The sequence below is a fragment of the Scomber scombrus genome, chromosome 10 (genome assembly GCF_963691925.1).
Source record: "Scomber scombrus chromosome 10, fScoSco1.1, whole genome shotgun sequence".
NCBI classification, from domain to species: domain Eukaryota; kingdom Metazoa; phylum Chordata; class Actinopteri; order Scombriformes; family Scombridae; genus Scomber; species Scomber scombrus.
Window position 1 is genome coordinate 371,993 of NC_084979.1, and position 16,796 is coordinate 388,788.

The following is a 16,796-nucleotide window of genomic DNA, read 5'->3' on the forward strand; positions in this document are numbered from 1 at the left end:
CTCTGAAATATTATCAGCCTAAATTTAAATTTTCTCTCACATCTAATGTTAATAGGTCATGGAGCCCTACATTGACAGCCTCTTTAGGAACCTGGAGCTGAGGTTCCAGCAGCTTGAAATTCTTGATGCCTTTAGTGCTCTGGGACCACCAGGATCACAAAGTGATGTGAGTCGTGCCATCTCAGACCTACAAATGCTGGCCAAGCAGTCAGCCCCTTCCCTCAGTTAGAAGTGCTAACTGAGGGAAAGACTTCTTTCTAGTTGGAATCGGGTCTAAGAGACAGGTTGGTTGATGGTTTGGAAGAAGTAATCATTGAAGTTAATTCTATGAGGTCGACTGAAGAAAAACAGTTTAAATATTTATCAGGTTTAACAGTGATTTCTAAGTTTCCTATGTTAGAGGATAAATCATTACTTATTGAGGGCAGGAGGTGATTAATTTTGTCCCTAATAGTTTAAATGTTATCATTAAAGAAACTCATGAAGTCATCACTACTGAGAGTTAAAGGAATACATGGATCAGTAGTGTTATGACTCTTTGTCAGTTTAGCCAAAGTGCTGAAAAGAAACCTTGGACTGTTTTTATTCTCCTCTATTAGTGATGAGTAGTAGGCAGCTCTGACGTTACAGAGGACCTTCATATGTTTTAAGACTGTCTTGCCAGGCTAAGTGAGATTCTTCTAATTTAGTGGAACGCCACATTCTTTCTAGTTTTCGTAAAGTTTGTTTTGTCTAGTTTGAGAATTAAACCACAGAACTGTTCTGTTGTTTAATTATCTTCTTTTTTAAAGGAGCGATGGAGTCCAGAGTTGTTCTCAGTAAGTCTGCAGCGCTATCAACAATATAGTCAATCTGGGGGGGACTGAAATCAGAATAAGTCATCTCTGTTGTTTTGAGACATGGTATTGAGTTCAGTATTGATGGAATTATTTCTTTAAATTTAGTGACAACACCATCAGACAGACATCTAGTCAGAACATGTCTGTCCAGTGGTGTATAGTCCAGTAATAAAAATTCAAATGTTATTAAGTAATGGTCTGATGAAGAAGGATTATGAGGGAAAACTATTAAATGTTCAACTTCAATACCATATGTCAGAACAAGGTCGAGGGTGTGGTTATAACATTGAGTGGGTTCATTCACATTTTGAGAGAAGCCAATTGAATCTAATAATTAAATAAATACAGTGTTAAGGCTATCATTCTCAACATCCACATGAATGTTAAAGTCACCTACTATAATTATTTTATCAGTGCTAAGGACTAAATTTGATAAAAACTCTGAGAAGTCAGATAAAAAATTGGGCATACGGGCCACGAGGATGGTACATTACAACAAATAAAACTGGCTGTAAAGTTTTCCAGGCTGGGTGAGAAAGGCTGAGAACAAGACTTTCAAATGATTTATAACTAAGTTTAGGTCTAGGGTTGATTGTAAAGTCTGAGTTAAAAATATCTGCAGCTCCACCTCCTCGGCAAGTTTCTCGAGGAATGTGTGTATTAATATGACTGGAAGGAGTGGATTCATTTAGGCTGACATATTATTCCTGGCGCAGACAGAATAAGTCAATATACAATACAATACAATATACTTTATTGTCCCGCTTAGGGAAATTTGTCTTGGACTCAGCAACTGCACCATAAATGCCTTGACAGCCACAATGACAACAGACAAAACATCACCAGCCTTACCATCCCAACAACAATTACATAACAGTATTGAACATATCCCATAACATTGCACACAACACATACATACACCAATGGGAAAAACACATGCTAAAAGATCACCATAATAAAAGCACTATAAAATTATTGCACAATCTTCGACCTTAAGCAGCATTGTTTAGGAGTTTGATGGAGGTTGGAACAAATGAATTCTTAAAACGGTTGAGTTTGCATTTAGGGACTATATATCGTCTGCCCGAGGGTAGGAGCTCATATTCTAAATGAAGAATATGGGATGGCTCAGTCACTATCCTCTGGGTTTGCCTAAGAACAGTTTGTTCATGTATAGAATGCAAGGTCTGATATGATATGATAATCTGATATTATATCATTGATTAATACACCTTTAGAGGAGAGAGATCTAGTATTTAAGAGTCCACATTTAACTCTCTTATTTTGATGATCTATTACTGAAGTGGTATGAATTTTAATCAGATTTTTGTGAATCGCTCTTCTATTTAAAGCTGAATTAACTGGTTTAGGTGATCGGGGCACAGACACAGTTTCTATATGTAATTGGGTGGGTAACTGCTCTAATGGAAGTGAAGAGAAGTGTGTAAGACTGCAGCTCTGTCTCCTAGTCTGGACTCTCTGGGTTGTCATGGGTTTGGGTCAATAAATTTGGCCATATTTCTAGATATGAGAGCAGCTCCATCCAAAGTGGGGTGTATGCCGTCTCTCCTAATCAAACAAGGTCTTCCCCAAAACACCACCTTGACAACCAGTGGTTGAATGATGACATGCAGCTATACATGTCATCACTGATCAAATTAAGAAGTGACCCAGAGAAAACTACGGAGTCTGACATTGTTTTAGCAAATGTACACACCGACTCAACATTAATTTTTGTGACCTCCGATTGGCGTAATCGGGGGTCATTTCCACCGGCATGAATGATAATCTTACTGTATCTATGTTTATCCTTAGCCAGCAGTTTTAAATTTGACTCAATGTCGCCTGCTCTGGCCCCAGGAATACATTTAACTATTGTCCCTGGTGTCGCTAATTTCACATTTCATTGAATCATTGAAAAAAAATGATTTGCTTAGTATATATAGAAAGAAGTTTGAATGGGAGTGAAGTGGGGCATGTAGTGGCTGTTGGCAGCACTTGAAAGTTCTTTACATTGGTTTCAACCTCAAGTTGTGGTAGTTGCTACTTGATCCCCACACACTTTGGCGAACCATCAACTGGCTGCCGACCTGAATGTGTTTTAACTGTAGGTTTGATAAGCCTGCACTCACACCCCTAACCTGCTCCAACTGTGGCCCCAAACACTCCTTCCAACTTCTCCCTCTGGTAGGTGCAACAGAACATTAAACACCAAAACAACCAGACACAAGAAAAGAGTTTCTTTCCATATGCTGTCACGTGATGAACAATTAAACCAGTTATGTAATGTCAGATAAAATAGCTGTAACAATTAAACACATGTTTATCATCCATCACTCAAATATAAATTGAAGCAGGCTGTTTATACTGTACATAGGTGTGTATGTATATACTGAACATAACCACTAAAGCCCAACTGATACAGGATTTTTAAGGCTAATGCGGAATACAACATTTGAGGATTTTAAAAATCCAACAACAATATACTGGGCAATACATGTTTCTGTTAAAAAATTATTAACATTAACAAAAATGTAAGTGAGAGTAGTGTGTAAGAGTTCTAGACAAGATATGTACTTAGCAGAACATTATGCAGTTGAAAAATATACTTGAACAAAATAGCAACTGCAACAGTAAACGTAACCAGAATTGTCTATTTGCACACTTACACACATTTGCACTACTTGTATCCTTCATAGTTTACACAAACTAGTTGACCTGCATATATTGTATTTTGTTGTCTATTTGTTGTTTTATGTTTATCTATTTGTCTCCCTCTTGCTTGTGCATAATAGTCATATGTGTTTGTTTACCTCTCGTTTTGACTGTTTGTGTGTACCTTTCTGAACATTGTTCATGGAACTGTGCATAGGCGCAGGAAGTGGGGGTGCGGCAGGTGCTGCAGCACCCCCTGGTGGCAAAGCTTTAAAACTGCTATGAAAGTAAAATGATATCTTATAAATATGTTTTGTTGTTGTTTTCTGTTCCACGACATTTTGTATGTCATGTTTGGGGTGTGGGATGAAGAGAGGGATAATTTTGGTAATTTTAAAACGCATTGCTGCATTGCATTTTCTGTATGTTCGTTTTACGCACTAATTGCTGTATGATGCTGCATGATGATTGCTTACACTATGTTTTATGTTACCCGCTGCCGCCGTCCAGGTAACCTATTTAATATGGTTTGTGACTTAAATAGGCTAAATCGAAAGTTATGATTATTACATTGCATTTTCAGTATCTTCGTGGTTTAATAACGCACTTATTGCTGTAGTCTGTTAGGCATACACGCTGGTTTATGTGACTCCTGTCACCGTGCAGGCATTTGATGTGATAGTCAAAAATGCTTTTTTTCTGTAAAAAGATTTAATTTGATAGCCTAGTTGATTTTAAACAAACAAAAATGGAGTTTCAACGTTAGTGCATTCAGGTCATTCTGTTGTGTGATTTAACCTGGTTTTGATAATTAATCACTGAGACTGTTACAGTGTTTCAGTATACTGTAAAACTTTTAAATAAATTATTTAACAAAGTGGTAAAGGAATATATATTTAGTAATTGCCGACAATATAATTTAATTTCACACTGAATAGTATACTTTACACATTTGTTTTCCTGTCTTTTCCTTAGCCAATCAGCCTGTTGGTTCACCCTACTCCTCTCTGGCAACTCCTCCATTAAGACCCACTTAGTGTTGACGTCATTAAGCTGCTTACTGCAGAGGGTGAATCGCGAGAAGAACTGAGAAAGATATGTTGACACTGGGACTAAATGATAGTGCAGGCATCAACATGATGACATGTTTTATAGAGAGTTGATTATACTGACCTGAAGGATTATTAACTATTGTTGTTTTTTTTAGTGTTTGTGAACAGCTGACATGGAGTGCAGCGGCAAGGTAACTGCTGTGTGATCAATAGATGACAATGTTGTAAACTGTCTAGTTGTAGAAAAGAGGCATATACTAACAATGATCCAACTCCAGTCTCCCAGGATGTGCGTGCCAGGTAATAGCAGCACCTTCTGAGTATCAGTTATGTTCTGAGCCATTAGACATTGATCAAACTGTGACTTCAGGAGACCACTAACAATTAAAATTCACAAAGAAAAAGAAAAAAGTATTTCTAAAGATTTTATAATTATTTTATATTGTCCACTATGTTTATGGTTCTGGTTCATCAGCACCCACAACTTACTATTTCGAAGTGTGAGCAGATCTGCCAAATCCTTTATGCATTGCGTTGTGGGACAGTAGTGTCCAACAACAGCGCTCTAAAATCAAGCATTTTTAGTCTACATACTTTTGTAGGTGTAAAAGAAAAATCTAGACCCTTCATCTCAGTGAGAGTAGCAGTAGCTATGAATGACCAAGTAAAGAAAAGGTGAATGTTTTTTGTTTGCCTTAGTGTAACAATAGTTACCTGACTGTCTTTGGGTTGTGGACTGTTTGTCAGAATAAAACAAGACATTTGAGGATGTCACCTTCAGCTATGGGAAATATACTTCACCATTTTGTAATTTTATACACCAAACAATTAATCGATTATTTGAGAAAATAATCGACAGATTAATCTATATTAGGTCCGTAACGGACATGTAATAACTTATGATCAACTTAGACCATACAGTTTGATAGTAAATTTACAGTGTAGTAACGCTAAACTTGTACTGTATATGACCGTCAGTCCATACTGCAATTGTGGGGATCCAGCAGTTTGGGAGCCGTGGATGAGACTAACTACTATAACTGTTTACATAGCCTTGGACTGCTGCACCTAGCAACCAACGCAGCATCCCAGACAGCAGCAGAGTTTTCTACCAGCAGTGTCCTCTACCGGAGGAGACAGAGGAGATGCGACAGAAAGCAGAAGAGGGGCAGTTGAAGGGGGTTAACAGCCAGGCTTAAGGCTAACCTGTGCAAAACACCGCTTCCTTCCATCCTGCTTGCTAACGTCCGCTCCTTGGAAAATAAACTGGACTACCTGAAGCTGGATGAAATCAGAGATGAGAGACTGTTGCGCCATAATTCTGACAGAGACATGGTTAAACTCATTTGTTCCGAATGATGCCGTTAGCATGGAAGGTCTAACAACTTTCAGGTTGGACAGGAGCTGCGCTGTCACTGGTAAATCCCGGGGCAGAGGTGTGTGCATTTACACTAACAACAGCTGGTGCAATAATGCAGAAGTGGTCTCAAGTCACTGCTCTTCACACACAGAGTTTTTGACTGTGAAATGTAGGCCCTTCTATCTGCCCAGGGTATTTACTGTGATTACCATGACAGCAGTATACATTCCCGCCAGTGCAAATGTTAAGGAAGCCCTGAATATTCTCTACCGTTCCTGCTGCAACTTTGGGCTTCATAGATTCATATATTAGATTCATAGATTATGTTTTTCAGTGAAGGAGAATGAGGTGTACTTTTAAGAATTTTTAGGTAGTCATAAACCATATGAGACAAATTATTATTCAAATTAGAATGTCTTTATATCTCAAAAGGATGTTTGTGTAGCTTTATTTATTGCATGTATGCAAGTATGTATTGACAAACTGTAGAAACAAAACAAAAAAGATAAAAACAAATATAGGTTTGTTCTTAGTTTTGCCAGATTCTCATTATAAAAATACTCAGACCAGAGAAAAAGGTCAATCCTCTTTGACCTATTGGGCCCATGTGCCTGTGCCTGGTAGGTTTCTCTTGTAATTCATCCATAACTTAGTAATGATGTGTTGCATGTTACTGTTTTACATGCTCATCATGACATATTTATATATGCACAGAGGCAGCACACCTTACATGCCAATGAATATATAATATGCTGATGTGTAACCAATTAAGTTAATAAATTACAGTATGGAAAGTGCAACAGTATCATGCGCAAACACACACACACACACACACACACACACTCTCTCTCTCTCTCTCTCTCTCTCTATTACTACAACTGCTTTCATCATACATTGTTTTAAAAAATGTTGGTTTGTTTAGAAAATCTACATTTTTATCTTTCATTACCACAGGTGACGCCCCAGCTGATGATGGCTGTGGGAACTGCTGTAATTGGCTCTCTCCAGTTTGGTTACAACACTGGTGTCATCAATGCTCCTCAGAATGTGAGTATTTTGTTGTGTGAGTGACAAGTGAGCGTTAAGGAGGAAGAAAAGACAAGAAATATTTAAAGAGATTTGTAAGAATAGTGATCAGAAGTGTCATACAATAATATATGCACCCATGGTACTGAAAGGTATTTTAGTAAAATCTGAATGGTTAACTCTATATTCTGCATGTGTCAGGGCACAGTCCTGGAAAGCTTAAAATCCTAAAATTGCTTCTGATTAGTATATAAAAGTACACCAACTATATTAAAATATCTGTGGAAGCTAAAAAAGCATGAATCATGCCTCGGAGTAGAAAAAGGTGAAGATATAAATCAGTTTCCTACATGCCTCTTTCAATATGAAGATGTTTTTCTTTGGCAGACTTTTTAATCAGGCATGGCAAATCCAAACTTTATTTATATAACAAATGATGACTCATTATTTTAAATGCTATTGAGAAAAATACTATACTTATATGAAGTGAGAGAAGAATTCTCTATGGGTCTAGATCGATGACAGTGTCCTTGGTTTGCCTCTGGCCAACGACTTTTGATTTTTTGCAAGGGCCTGATTTACTAAGATCCCAAATAAAGGGTACTAGATAGATCCTTTATTGTCATTGTCACAAGTACAACGAAATTTAAAGTGCTCACCAGTCAGTGCATCATTCATGAAAAAAATTAAAATGAAATTTACTAAATATATATAATAGTTACTAAAAAGAAAAGATAATCAATAAATACTATACATAAAAAAAGCCCAAGTATACCCACATACACACACAAGGTTATGTCCTGTCATTGCACGGCCCTATTTTACAATCAGTGGTAAACAGTATTAATTAGCAGCATTGAGTGTAGTAATCGCTGTAGGATAAAAAACTGTGTTTGAATCTGTTTGTCCTTGTTTTGACTGATCTGAATGGAACAGTTCAAACAGAGAGTGTCCAGGGTGAGAAGAGTCCTTTATAATGTTCTGTGCTTTTTTGATGCAACGGGAACTGTAGTTCTTCCAGTGTGGGGAGAGAACACTAAATTGCGTGCACAGTGCAATAGATTGCACGTTTCATTTGCGTGCGTTTTGCAGGTGATCTACTAAGAATAACTGTGTAAATGAAAACAGGTGCAACAGGGTGGAGACAGCAGTATTTAAATGAGGGTTTTGTGTCTTTATGGAGAGTTTGGACGAGCAGAAAGCTGCAAGCACAAAATGAAATGTGATCAGGTTCTAGTGGAAGAGGTTAACTAATATATTGAGTTATAACAAAAACTAATATTACCAGAGAAACCCACATATGGAGAGTATTAGTGACAAAGTCAATGCTGTTAGTAAAACCACAAATATTCCACTTCAAAAATATTAACACAGGTTTAAAAACTCTGTCCTGTGTGTATTCTGTCATTGTGCCTCCGTCTCCTCCTCTCTACAGTAACAGCAGTCATCTGTGTGCAGTGAGCAGCAGAATAATACCTGCCCTTCAAACTTATTATTTATAGACACAGTTAGTGTCAGAAATAATACCTTCAGGTTTGGTAAATCACAATACGTGTGTTAATAACATATTTACATTTTCTCCTCCCTGTATTTTGCACACTGGGGTAAAAACGCACTTAATAAACAGCGCGTACTATCTTGCACAGTTGAAAGACGCAAAACTCAGTGCGCTGCGTTATTAGATCAGCTTGCACAATTTTTGTGGGTGATGTCAAGTTTTGCAAACATTTTTAGACACGCAAACCTTTAGTAAATCAGGCCCTAAGTCTCTAAGTCAACTGACGAGCCTGTCAGTGCCTTTGAAGATAGCCTGACAGAAATCTGCAGTGACAGGGGAGCAGGTTAATGAGATAACGCAGCAGTATGTTGGAGGCATGAAGGATTAAGAAGCTTAAGGTTCCCATGCAAGTTAAAGATGTTATGCATGCAGTTGGACCGCTACTGTGAATAATAATGCTTATGTTGCTATAGTGCCATTTTATATATTTATAGTACTGTGACTTTATACCATATTTAGACACAGCTCCACAAGCACAAACAGAAAATACACATTTAAACAACTGTATGAACTAAAATAAAACAAAATTTACATGTGCATCATTTTATGTCAGTCTGAATATTGTTGGCTATATCTTCCTATAGGATATCCAGTTCATAATAGTCTGATAAGACAAAAAAGGTATCAGAAGTTATATACCTCCTCGAATTCCACGTGTTAAAAATACATTCTGAAAACAGAAAGATATTACCAAACAGGTATGAAAGCTGCAGTCTGTAACTATTTGTATGTTATATTTGCTAAAATTGTCATTATGATCTGACAGTAAAATAACATACAGATAAGCTGTGACATAATTCACTGTCTCTGGGTCCACCCAGTGGTCTTAAAATGATTTGCAAGAATCCTTTCGCTCCCAAGTAAGACAACCAATCAGAGCCTGGAGGAGTGTCAATGACGCTGTACACACGCTGCTGGCAGCCCCCCTCCCCGCACAGCGCATGCTCTCACTCTGCAGCGCTCCTCCCCTGTGCAGCGTGTGCTCTCACTGGTCAAACAGGTTTCCTCTCTTACTGTTGGGACGAGCCTTCACGTGTGTGCAGCATAGGCAGGTTCCTCTGTGGAGGGGCCTAGCAGGCAGGACTGCAGCGCAGCAGAGAGGAGGAAGGAGGGACCTTGACGTTGTACTCGTTCAAGTCCACTTTTTTCTCAAAACTACAGACTGCAGCTTTAACTTAATGCTCCTTCTTATTAAATCTACATGAAGATTTTTTATAAACAATATTTACAATATTTGACAATATTTGTCTCAAATCATGATATAAAGAACAATCGAGAATTAAATGAATGTATCGAGATATAAATATTGTTGTTATGGTTACTATCAGTCTAATTTAGACTGGGCTACTGTGCATGTTGATTTAAAACAGCTGTCCCAAACTGTGTATCATAATAAAGACTTAATTGCCATTATCACAATTGGAAAATTGATTTGTCAGCTCATACGGCAGGAAATGGTTGGTCCAGTGTTAATTTCGTGGTGTTAATTATATAGGAAAGGTATCGTGACACAACCCATACCTAGCCCATGTCTAGAGGGATGAGAGAGTGTGGAAATCAAGTTGGCTATAACACTGACTAAAGTCTATGACCGTACGACCAGCTCTGTGAAACTGTACTAAATGCTAAAGTTGGAATGCTCACAATGTCTCTTATGTCTGTACTTGATTCCATGATGATCCGTCAGATAGTTGTTGAGTATGGAACAAAGTAGTGGACCGACTGACCAGCACTGTTATCCTTGGAGCCATGGCAGCTCATCATACATACTGAGCCTACTGTGTGCTGTTTTGTGATTCAGATAATTGAAAGCTTCTACAATGAGACCTGGACCAGCAGGTTTTCAGAGCCTATCTCTCAGACCACTTTAACAGCGCTGTGGTCAATCTCTGTAGCCATTTTCTCTGTGGGAGGAATGTTCGGCTCCTTCTCTGTTGGCCTCTTTGTTAACCGCTTCGGCAGGTATGACTCTTCCTATGACCAACAACACTATTAATCACCACTTCCAATAGACATGACAAACAGAGGACTTATGAATACTCTTGCTATTTCTCCTAAAGGAGGAACTCCATGCTCATGACCAATGTGCTCGCCTTTACTGCTGCTGCATTTATGGGCTTCTCCAAGCTGGCTGCTTCCTGGGAGATGCTCATCATTGGACGCTTCATAGTGGGTCTCTACTCAGGCCTGTCCACTGGCTTTGTGCCAATGTATGTTGAGGAAATCTCACCCACATCTATCCGTGGAGCATTGGGTACTCTGCATCAGCTTGGCGTAGTGACGGGCATTCTCATGGCACAGGTGAGATCTTTCCCCCCTTCAACTCCAACTGTACACATCATCTCCCCCCTTTTATTAGTTATACGACTCAATCTTTATTATTATTATTAGTCATACTTTTATTACTGCTATTATTACTATTACTATTATCATTGCTGTTAGTCCGCTCTCTGTGTGTGTCTCCGTCTCTCACTCTCACTCACTCTCTCTTTCTCTTATTCACTCACTCTGTCTCTCTCTCTCTCCCTTCTCTTTCTTTCTCTCTCTCTCTCCTTCCCTCTTTCTCTATCAACCCAACTGGTGAAGGCAGATGGTCTCCCAACTAGAGCCTGCCTCTACTTGAGTTTTCTTCCTGTTAAAAGGGTCTTTTTCCTTGCCGCTGTTGCCAAGTGCTGCTCATGTGGGAATGTTGGGTCTCTTTAAATTAAATTAAGGAGTACTGTCTAGACCTGCTCTATGTGAAAAGGGTTCCTTATTAGTCTTAGTCATATTTAGTCATTCACATATCAAGTTTTTGTTAGTCATGTTTTAGTCGACTAAAAGTCTCAACATTTTAGTCTAGTTTTAGTCAAACTAGAACTCAAAGTATTTTATTCAAGTTTTAGTCAAAGTTTTATCACAAAAATATCAGAGATGATTTTTGTTTATCATTCCAGTTGAATTGTGTTCCACACAGCTAAAATATTAATTAAGGTCATAATAACCTGGAAAAACAAAAACATCTTTAATGATTTCAATGCAACTCTGCTAAAAGTGTCTGGTTTGTTGATTCAATACACATTTACAAATGATGAACTTGTTCTGACAAAATTTTATTTAGAATCACCAACAAAATTTTAAAAAACTGGCGTTAAATAATAAGACTCTTACAGCTGAGCAGACACAGGCTAATAATAAAATAAAAACTTTAAAGGATAGACCTACTGTAGACCTAAAATACAACCTATCTACATGTTGGGTTCGGTTCTTTGCTTGAGATTATGGTATAACAAATGCAATTTTGTTCTGAACAGAAATAATGTATCACAAAAACTAGAATAGAACCATTGTTAAGTAAAAAAAATCCATTACGAGATGGAGGTCTAGAGAAAAAAAAAGTGTCTTTGAATTAAAGTGAAAACATAAACACAGTAAATACCTATAAAGGAAACAGTCATGAGCAGTTATCATTCTACTACACTCTATTTATCTCTATTAAGCTTAAGGAAAGCACTTCTTTCCAATGTAACTCTTGCTCTGTTGCGGCGGCCACTGGAAAGGTCTCCAGTTAAACTAAAGACCCGCTCAACAAAAGCTTGGGAAGCTGGCATTGCCAGAAGATCTAATGCCAGAGGTTTCAGCTCTATTCCTGATTCTTCTGGGGAATGGGACAGGATCTCTTTGAATTTTTGTAGCTCTTGTTTAATGTTGGTCTTGGAACTCCTTTGCCTTGATGGCTGATGGGCACTGAAAAACCTAAACTTAGGCCTCTTTTGCATAGGTGCCTCTGCAACCTCTGCGTTTCCAATGTCCTCTTCATCAGTAGCCTCTTCTTGATATGGTACACTGTGAGTGATGTACTCTTCAGCTTTACCTAGGAGATTCTGTATGTCGTCACTGTCATTGTCAGTCAGGGTTACTGCTGACACACTAGCGTCAACAAAACTAAAAAACTAAAATATTTTGTTGGCATTAATGCTTTTATTTAGCAGTAGACCAACAGGAAACATGGGAGAGAGAGGGGGGTGTGACATGCAGCAAAGGATCTCAGATCGAGATTCGAACCGGGGTCGGCTGCTTATATGGCATGCGCTCTAACCACTCAACCATCTGCACACCAAACATGCAGACTCTTTTTTAATTCAACATCAAATATCTACAACAGTGAATCAACTCTATATCTGACAAACATCGATCACAGACTGACCGGCCTCATAACGGGCTCAGGTATGTTAGCATTTCTTCTAAAATCAATGGCCATGTCTTTGGTCTTTAATATGTTGAGTTGTAGGTGTGAATCCTCACACCACTTGACAAAATTGTCAATGATAGGGCCGTGACTGTTTTCATTTCCCTGGAGCAGACTAACTATCACAGAGTCATCAGCATACTTTAAAATAAGCCCATTTAAAAAAATGCTCTGATACATATTGGTCTAGAGAATAAATAACAAAGGTGAGAGCACACACCCTTGTGGTGAGCCAGTGGAGGAGCACACTTTGTCAGATGAAAACCCATTAACTGACCCTCTGTGTCCTGTTTGTTAAGAAGTCTAAAATTCAGCCCACAACATTATTGCTCAAAGTAAAATGTTCTAAAAGCCTCTGGGTTAAAATGTGAGGTTGAGTTGTGTTAAAAGCAGTGAGTAGGGGCGAGCGTGACACCCTCTCTCTTCCCGATGTTTAAAAAGCAAGTTAAGCAAAGTAATTGTGGCATCCTCCACTCCTCTTTTGGTCCTATAGGTGAACTGCAGTTCATCAATTGCACACTGTCTTGTGTGTCTTGTGTAGATTTTTGGGATTGAATCCATCATGGGGAATGCCTCCCTGTGGCCCCTCCTGTTAGGTTTCACTCTACTGCCAGCTGTTGTACAGTGTGTCCTGCTGCCCTTCTGTCCTGAAAGCCCTCGATACCTCCTCATCAATTGCAATGAGGAGAGCAAAGCACTTAGCGGTGAGACATGCACACACACAGAAATATTTTACAAAAAGAAACAATGTGACTTTGGGGATAGTAAATGCAGTTATAATGTTTACAGTGATCCTAACTTAAATTATTAATAATGCAGTAAATGTCGTACATTAAAAGCACATTTGAAAGGGATCTTTTACTAGCCAATATGAACTGATTACAGAAAGGAAAAGTGTTTATATGGGCCCTGACTGTTGTTTGTGGACACACTTGAAAAATTGAACCTGTCCTTTAATAATTCATCTTTTCACAATCCTGCTAAGCCCATCTGGCACCACTAACTTTGTGATGGTATGTGACAGCTGTATTTCCACACTGACATCAGTGTAACTTATCTTCCAGTGTTAATAAAGCTGCGAGGCACTGAAAATGTAAATGAGGACATGCAGGAGATGAGAGAGGAGAGCCAGAAGATGATGAGTGAGAAGAAAGTGACCATACCTGAGCTGTTCCGCTCTCCCATCTACCGCCAGCCCATCTTTGTCGCCATCATGATGCAGCTCTCACAGCAGCTGTCTGGAATCAATGCAGTAAGTCCAGTAGGCACCTTTTTTGTAATGTGTTAGCTCAGATCTGTTATGTGGAAGGTGTTGCTATCACCAACTTACAGATTGATACAATATTATGGAATATTATAGAATGTATCAATATTAGGTGGACACAAAGGACAAAAAGAGACAGTCCAGCTCCTGTTCTTAATATTACCTCATGCTCTGCAGGTGTTTTACTACTCCACTGGGATATTTGCAAGAGCAGGTGTTTCCCAGCCTGTCTATGCAACAATTGGAGCAGGAGTGGTTAACACTGCCTTCACTGTAGTTTCTGTAAGTCACACATGTACATTTATTTTTAAGGAAATAAAAAAGCATTTGGTTTTAGAATGCAGGGATGGGAACATGTTTCTTTCTGTCTGTGCAGTTGTTTATCGTGGAGCGTGTGGGTAGAAGACCACTCCAGCTCATTGGATTGATGGGAATGGCATTTTCAGCAGTTCTTCTAACTGTAGCCATGGCATTATTGGTGAGTGTATGATGATACCAACTGTAAATATTTAACATGTATAGTGATTGCTATTATTTATATTATTATTATATATTATATATCATATATGAGTCATGATAACATCATAAGTCAAGGATGCATTTTAAACAAGTAAAAGGTGATGTGATACACTAGCTTTACTATTTTCCAGAATATGGAATAAAAATAAAACAGGGTTTGGTTATTTTTATTTGTAGTAGTTTACTGTATATAAAGTTAGAATTTCTTTTCGGTGATACTGTAGCTGTAAAACATTTGAATGAAGAAAGTGAAGCCTTCCTGGTGTGCTGTGTTCCTCAGGACCAGCTCAGGTGGATGTCTTATATCAGCATTGTGGCCATCTTCAGTTTTGTGGCCTTCTTTGAAATTGGCCCCGGCCCCATTCCCTGGTTCATTGTGGCCGAGCTCTTTAGCCAAGGGCCCCGGCCTGCAGCCGTTGCAGTTGCTGGCTTCTCCAATTGGTCTGCCAACTTCTTAGTGGGCATTGGGTTCCAGTATGTTGAGGTAAGGCAGCCTGTTATTTAGAAAAGAGAATAGCATTGTGCCATTCAGTCCAGAAACACCATCAACCAAACTGTTGCTTTGCATAATAATTTAAATGAAACTGTTTTGCCTTTGCCTTTCCATGCAGCAACTGTGTGGCCCCTATGTCTTCATCATCTTCACCATCCTGCTTCTGGGCTTTTTCATCTTTACCTACTTCAAGGTGCCAGAGACAAAGGGTCGCACCTTTGACGAGATCGCAGTGGGCTTCCGCCAGTCTGCTTCTCATGGTGCTGACAAGTACTCAGCCCCTGAAGAGTTCAACATCCTCAGGGGGCATGATCTCAACCTTTGAAAGCTGTTTCAAATATCCCATAAACTATTGTTAGGGACTACTTCTTGCACTCAAAAAACTCATGAAACAGGGCTGAATAAATACAAAGACAGTCGTTATTTATATGAAAGGTATAGACTGTTTCTTTTTGAGATCTTGTTCTTATGTTGTTGTTGTTCTTTTGTTCTTGTTGGGTCACATTTAAAAAAAAAAAGTGGTTTAAGTTCACTGGGTTTTAACCTAATTGCCCTAGCTAAATTCGGTTGCCATCTTGAATAATTTAGTTAACCATATTAGACTTTCTGTGAAAATGTACTATAAATCAGTTGATAATGGAATTTTGAATCATTTCAAGTTTTGATTGGTCCTGGTTGTAGGTGCGCTTTTGTTTCATACACAAGAGGTGTACAAGTTCAATGATTCCTGTAACAAAATGGAATGTGTAGTGCTGTTAATGAAAGATACAGGCAAGGTTATAGTTCTGACTGACAGGAAATAAGACCGAATAAATAAGGCAGAAGAAACAATAACATATTGCATTTAAAGTTATTTAGAACCTAGATGAGATATACCTACAAATCCTGGTGTACACATATAGCAAGTGGGTTATTTACAATTTTTTATTTTGTATATAAAATTATTCTGCATGTAGAATTACATGGGCTGCTCCCAGTAAATTGATATTACTTTCTGTCCTGTTCATTACAGCTGTAAAAAGGTGGTCTAAAAAGCAGGAATCCCTGCTCTTGCACTCTGTATCTGACTTTTAAAGACTTATCTTAACACCAAGCTGCGAATCAGTGTGTCTTTGTCCTCTCTGGTTTTAAGTATCAGTATCCGTTTCTCCTCTAATCACAACCAGCATCACTGATGGAAGTGGCTGCGTGTGGTTAAAACTGTGCACTGTTCCACCTGTAACCCCACCTGTTAGCACACCTAACAGTGATGTCAGTAATACCACTTCTACATCACTGCACCAGTTTGACAAGTTTTCAATTCTTGGACTTGCATGCCTATTTCAACATCAGCATTAGTAAGTGAAATTGTACATCTTAAGATCAGGATATTTAAGCAAATACCCTATTAACAGGTCCGTTTTGAATGTGAATATTTTTTATATTTATATTTTATATTTTGAATCATTTGCTTCCTTTGTGAGGGGTGGATCAATTTGTGTGGCTAATCTTGACCTCTGGTGGCTGAAGAGAGCAAAGAATGTCCCTTTAGCTGCACTGAAAGAGTCATTCCCCAGTCAGTGATGTCACTGCAGGTGTCTTGGTTCTGACAGGTAATAGAAAATCTTATCTGCTGTAATTTTGACTTTTTAAATTTTAAGACTATTTTTTTTTTAATTATAGAATTTAACATAACATACTGATGAAATAAAGTTATGTTCAGACTGAATGAATGTACTCCCAGCAGATGCCAACATGGACAACTGGACACCATATATGCGTAGTAGTTCTGACTACTTCTTGGACATGTTCCATACATGCAT

General features: G+C 38.4%; 1 protein-coding gene across 1 annotated transcript; it reads left to right on the forward strand.

Moving 5' to 3' along the window:
• The first annotated feature begins 4,719 nt into the window (after positions 1-4,719).
• Positions 4,720-15,319, forward strand: LOC133988303 (solute carrier family 2, facilitated glucose transporter member 1-like). The gene is made up of 10 exons (XM_062427914.1): positions 4,720-4,737; positions 6,861-6,953; positions 10,292-10,452; positions 10,551-10,791; positions 13,260-13,422; positions 13,783-13,970; positions 14,160-14,264; positions 14,359-14,460; positions 14,782-14,985; positions 15,113-15,319. The coding sequence occupies exons 1-10, from the start codon at positions 4,720-4,722 to the stop codon at positions 15,317-15,319; spliced, it is 1,482 nt and encodes a 493-aa protein (XP_062283898.1).
• Positions 15,320-16,796: the final 1,477 nt, after the last annotated feature.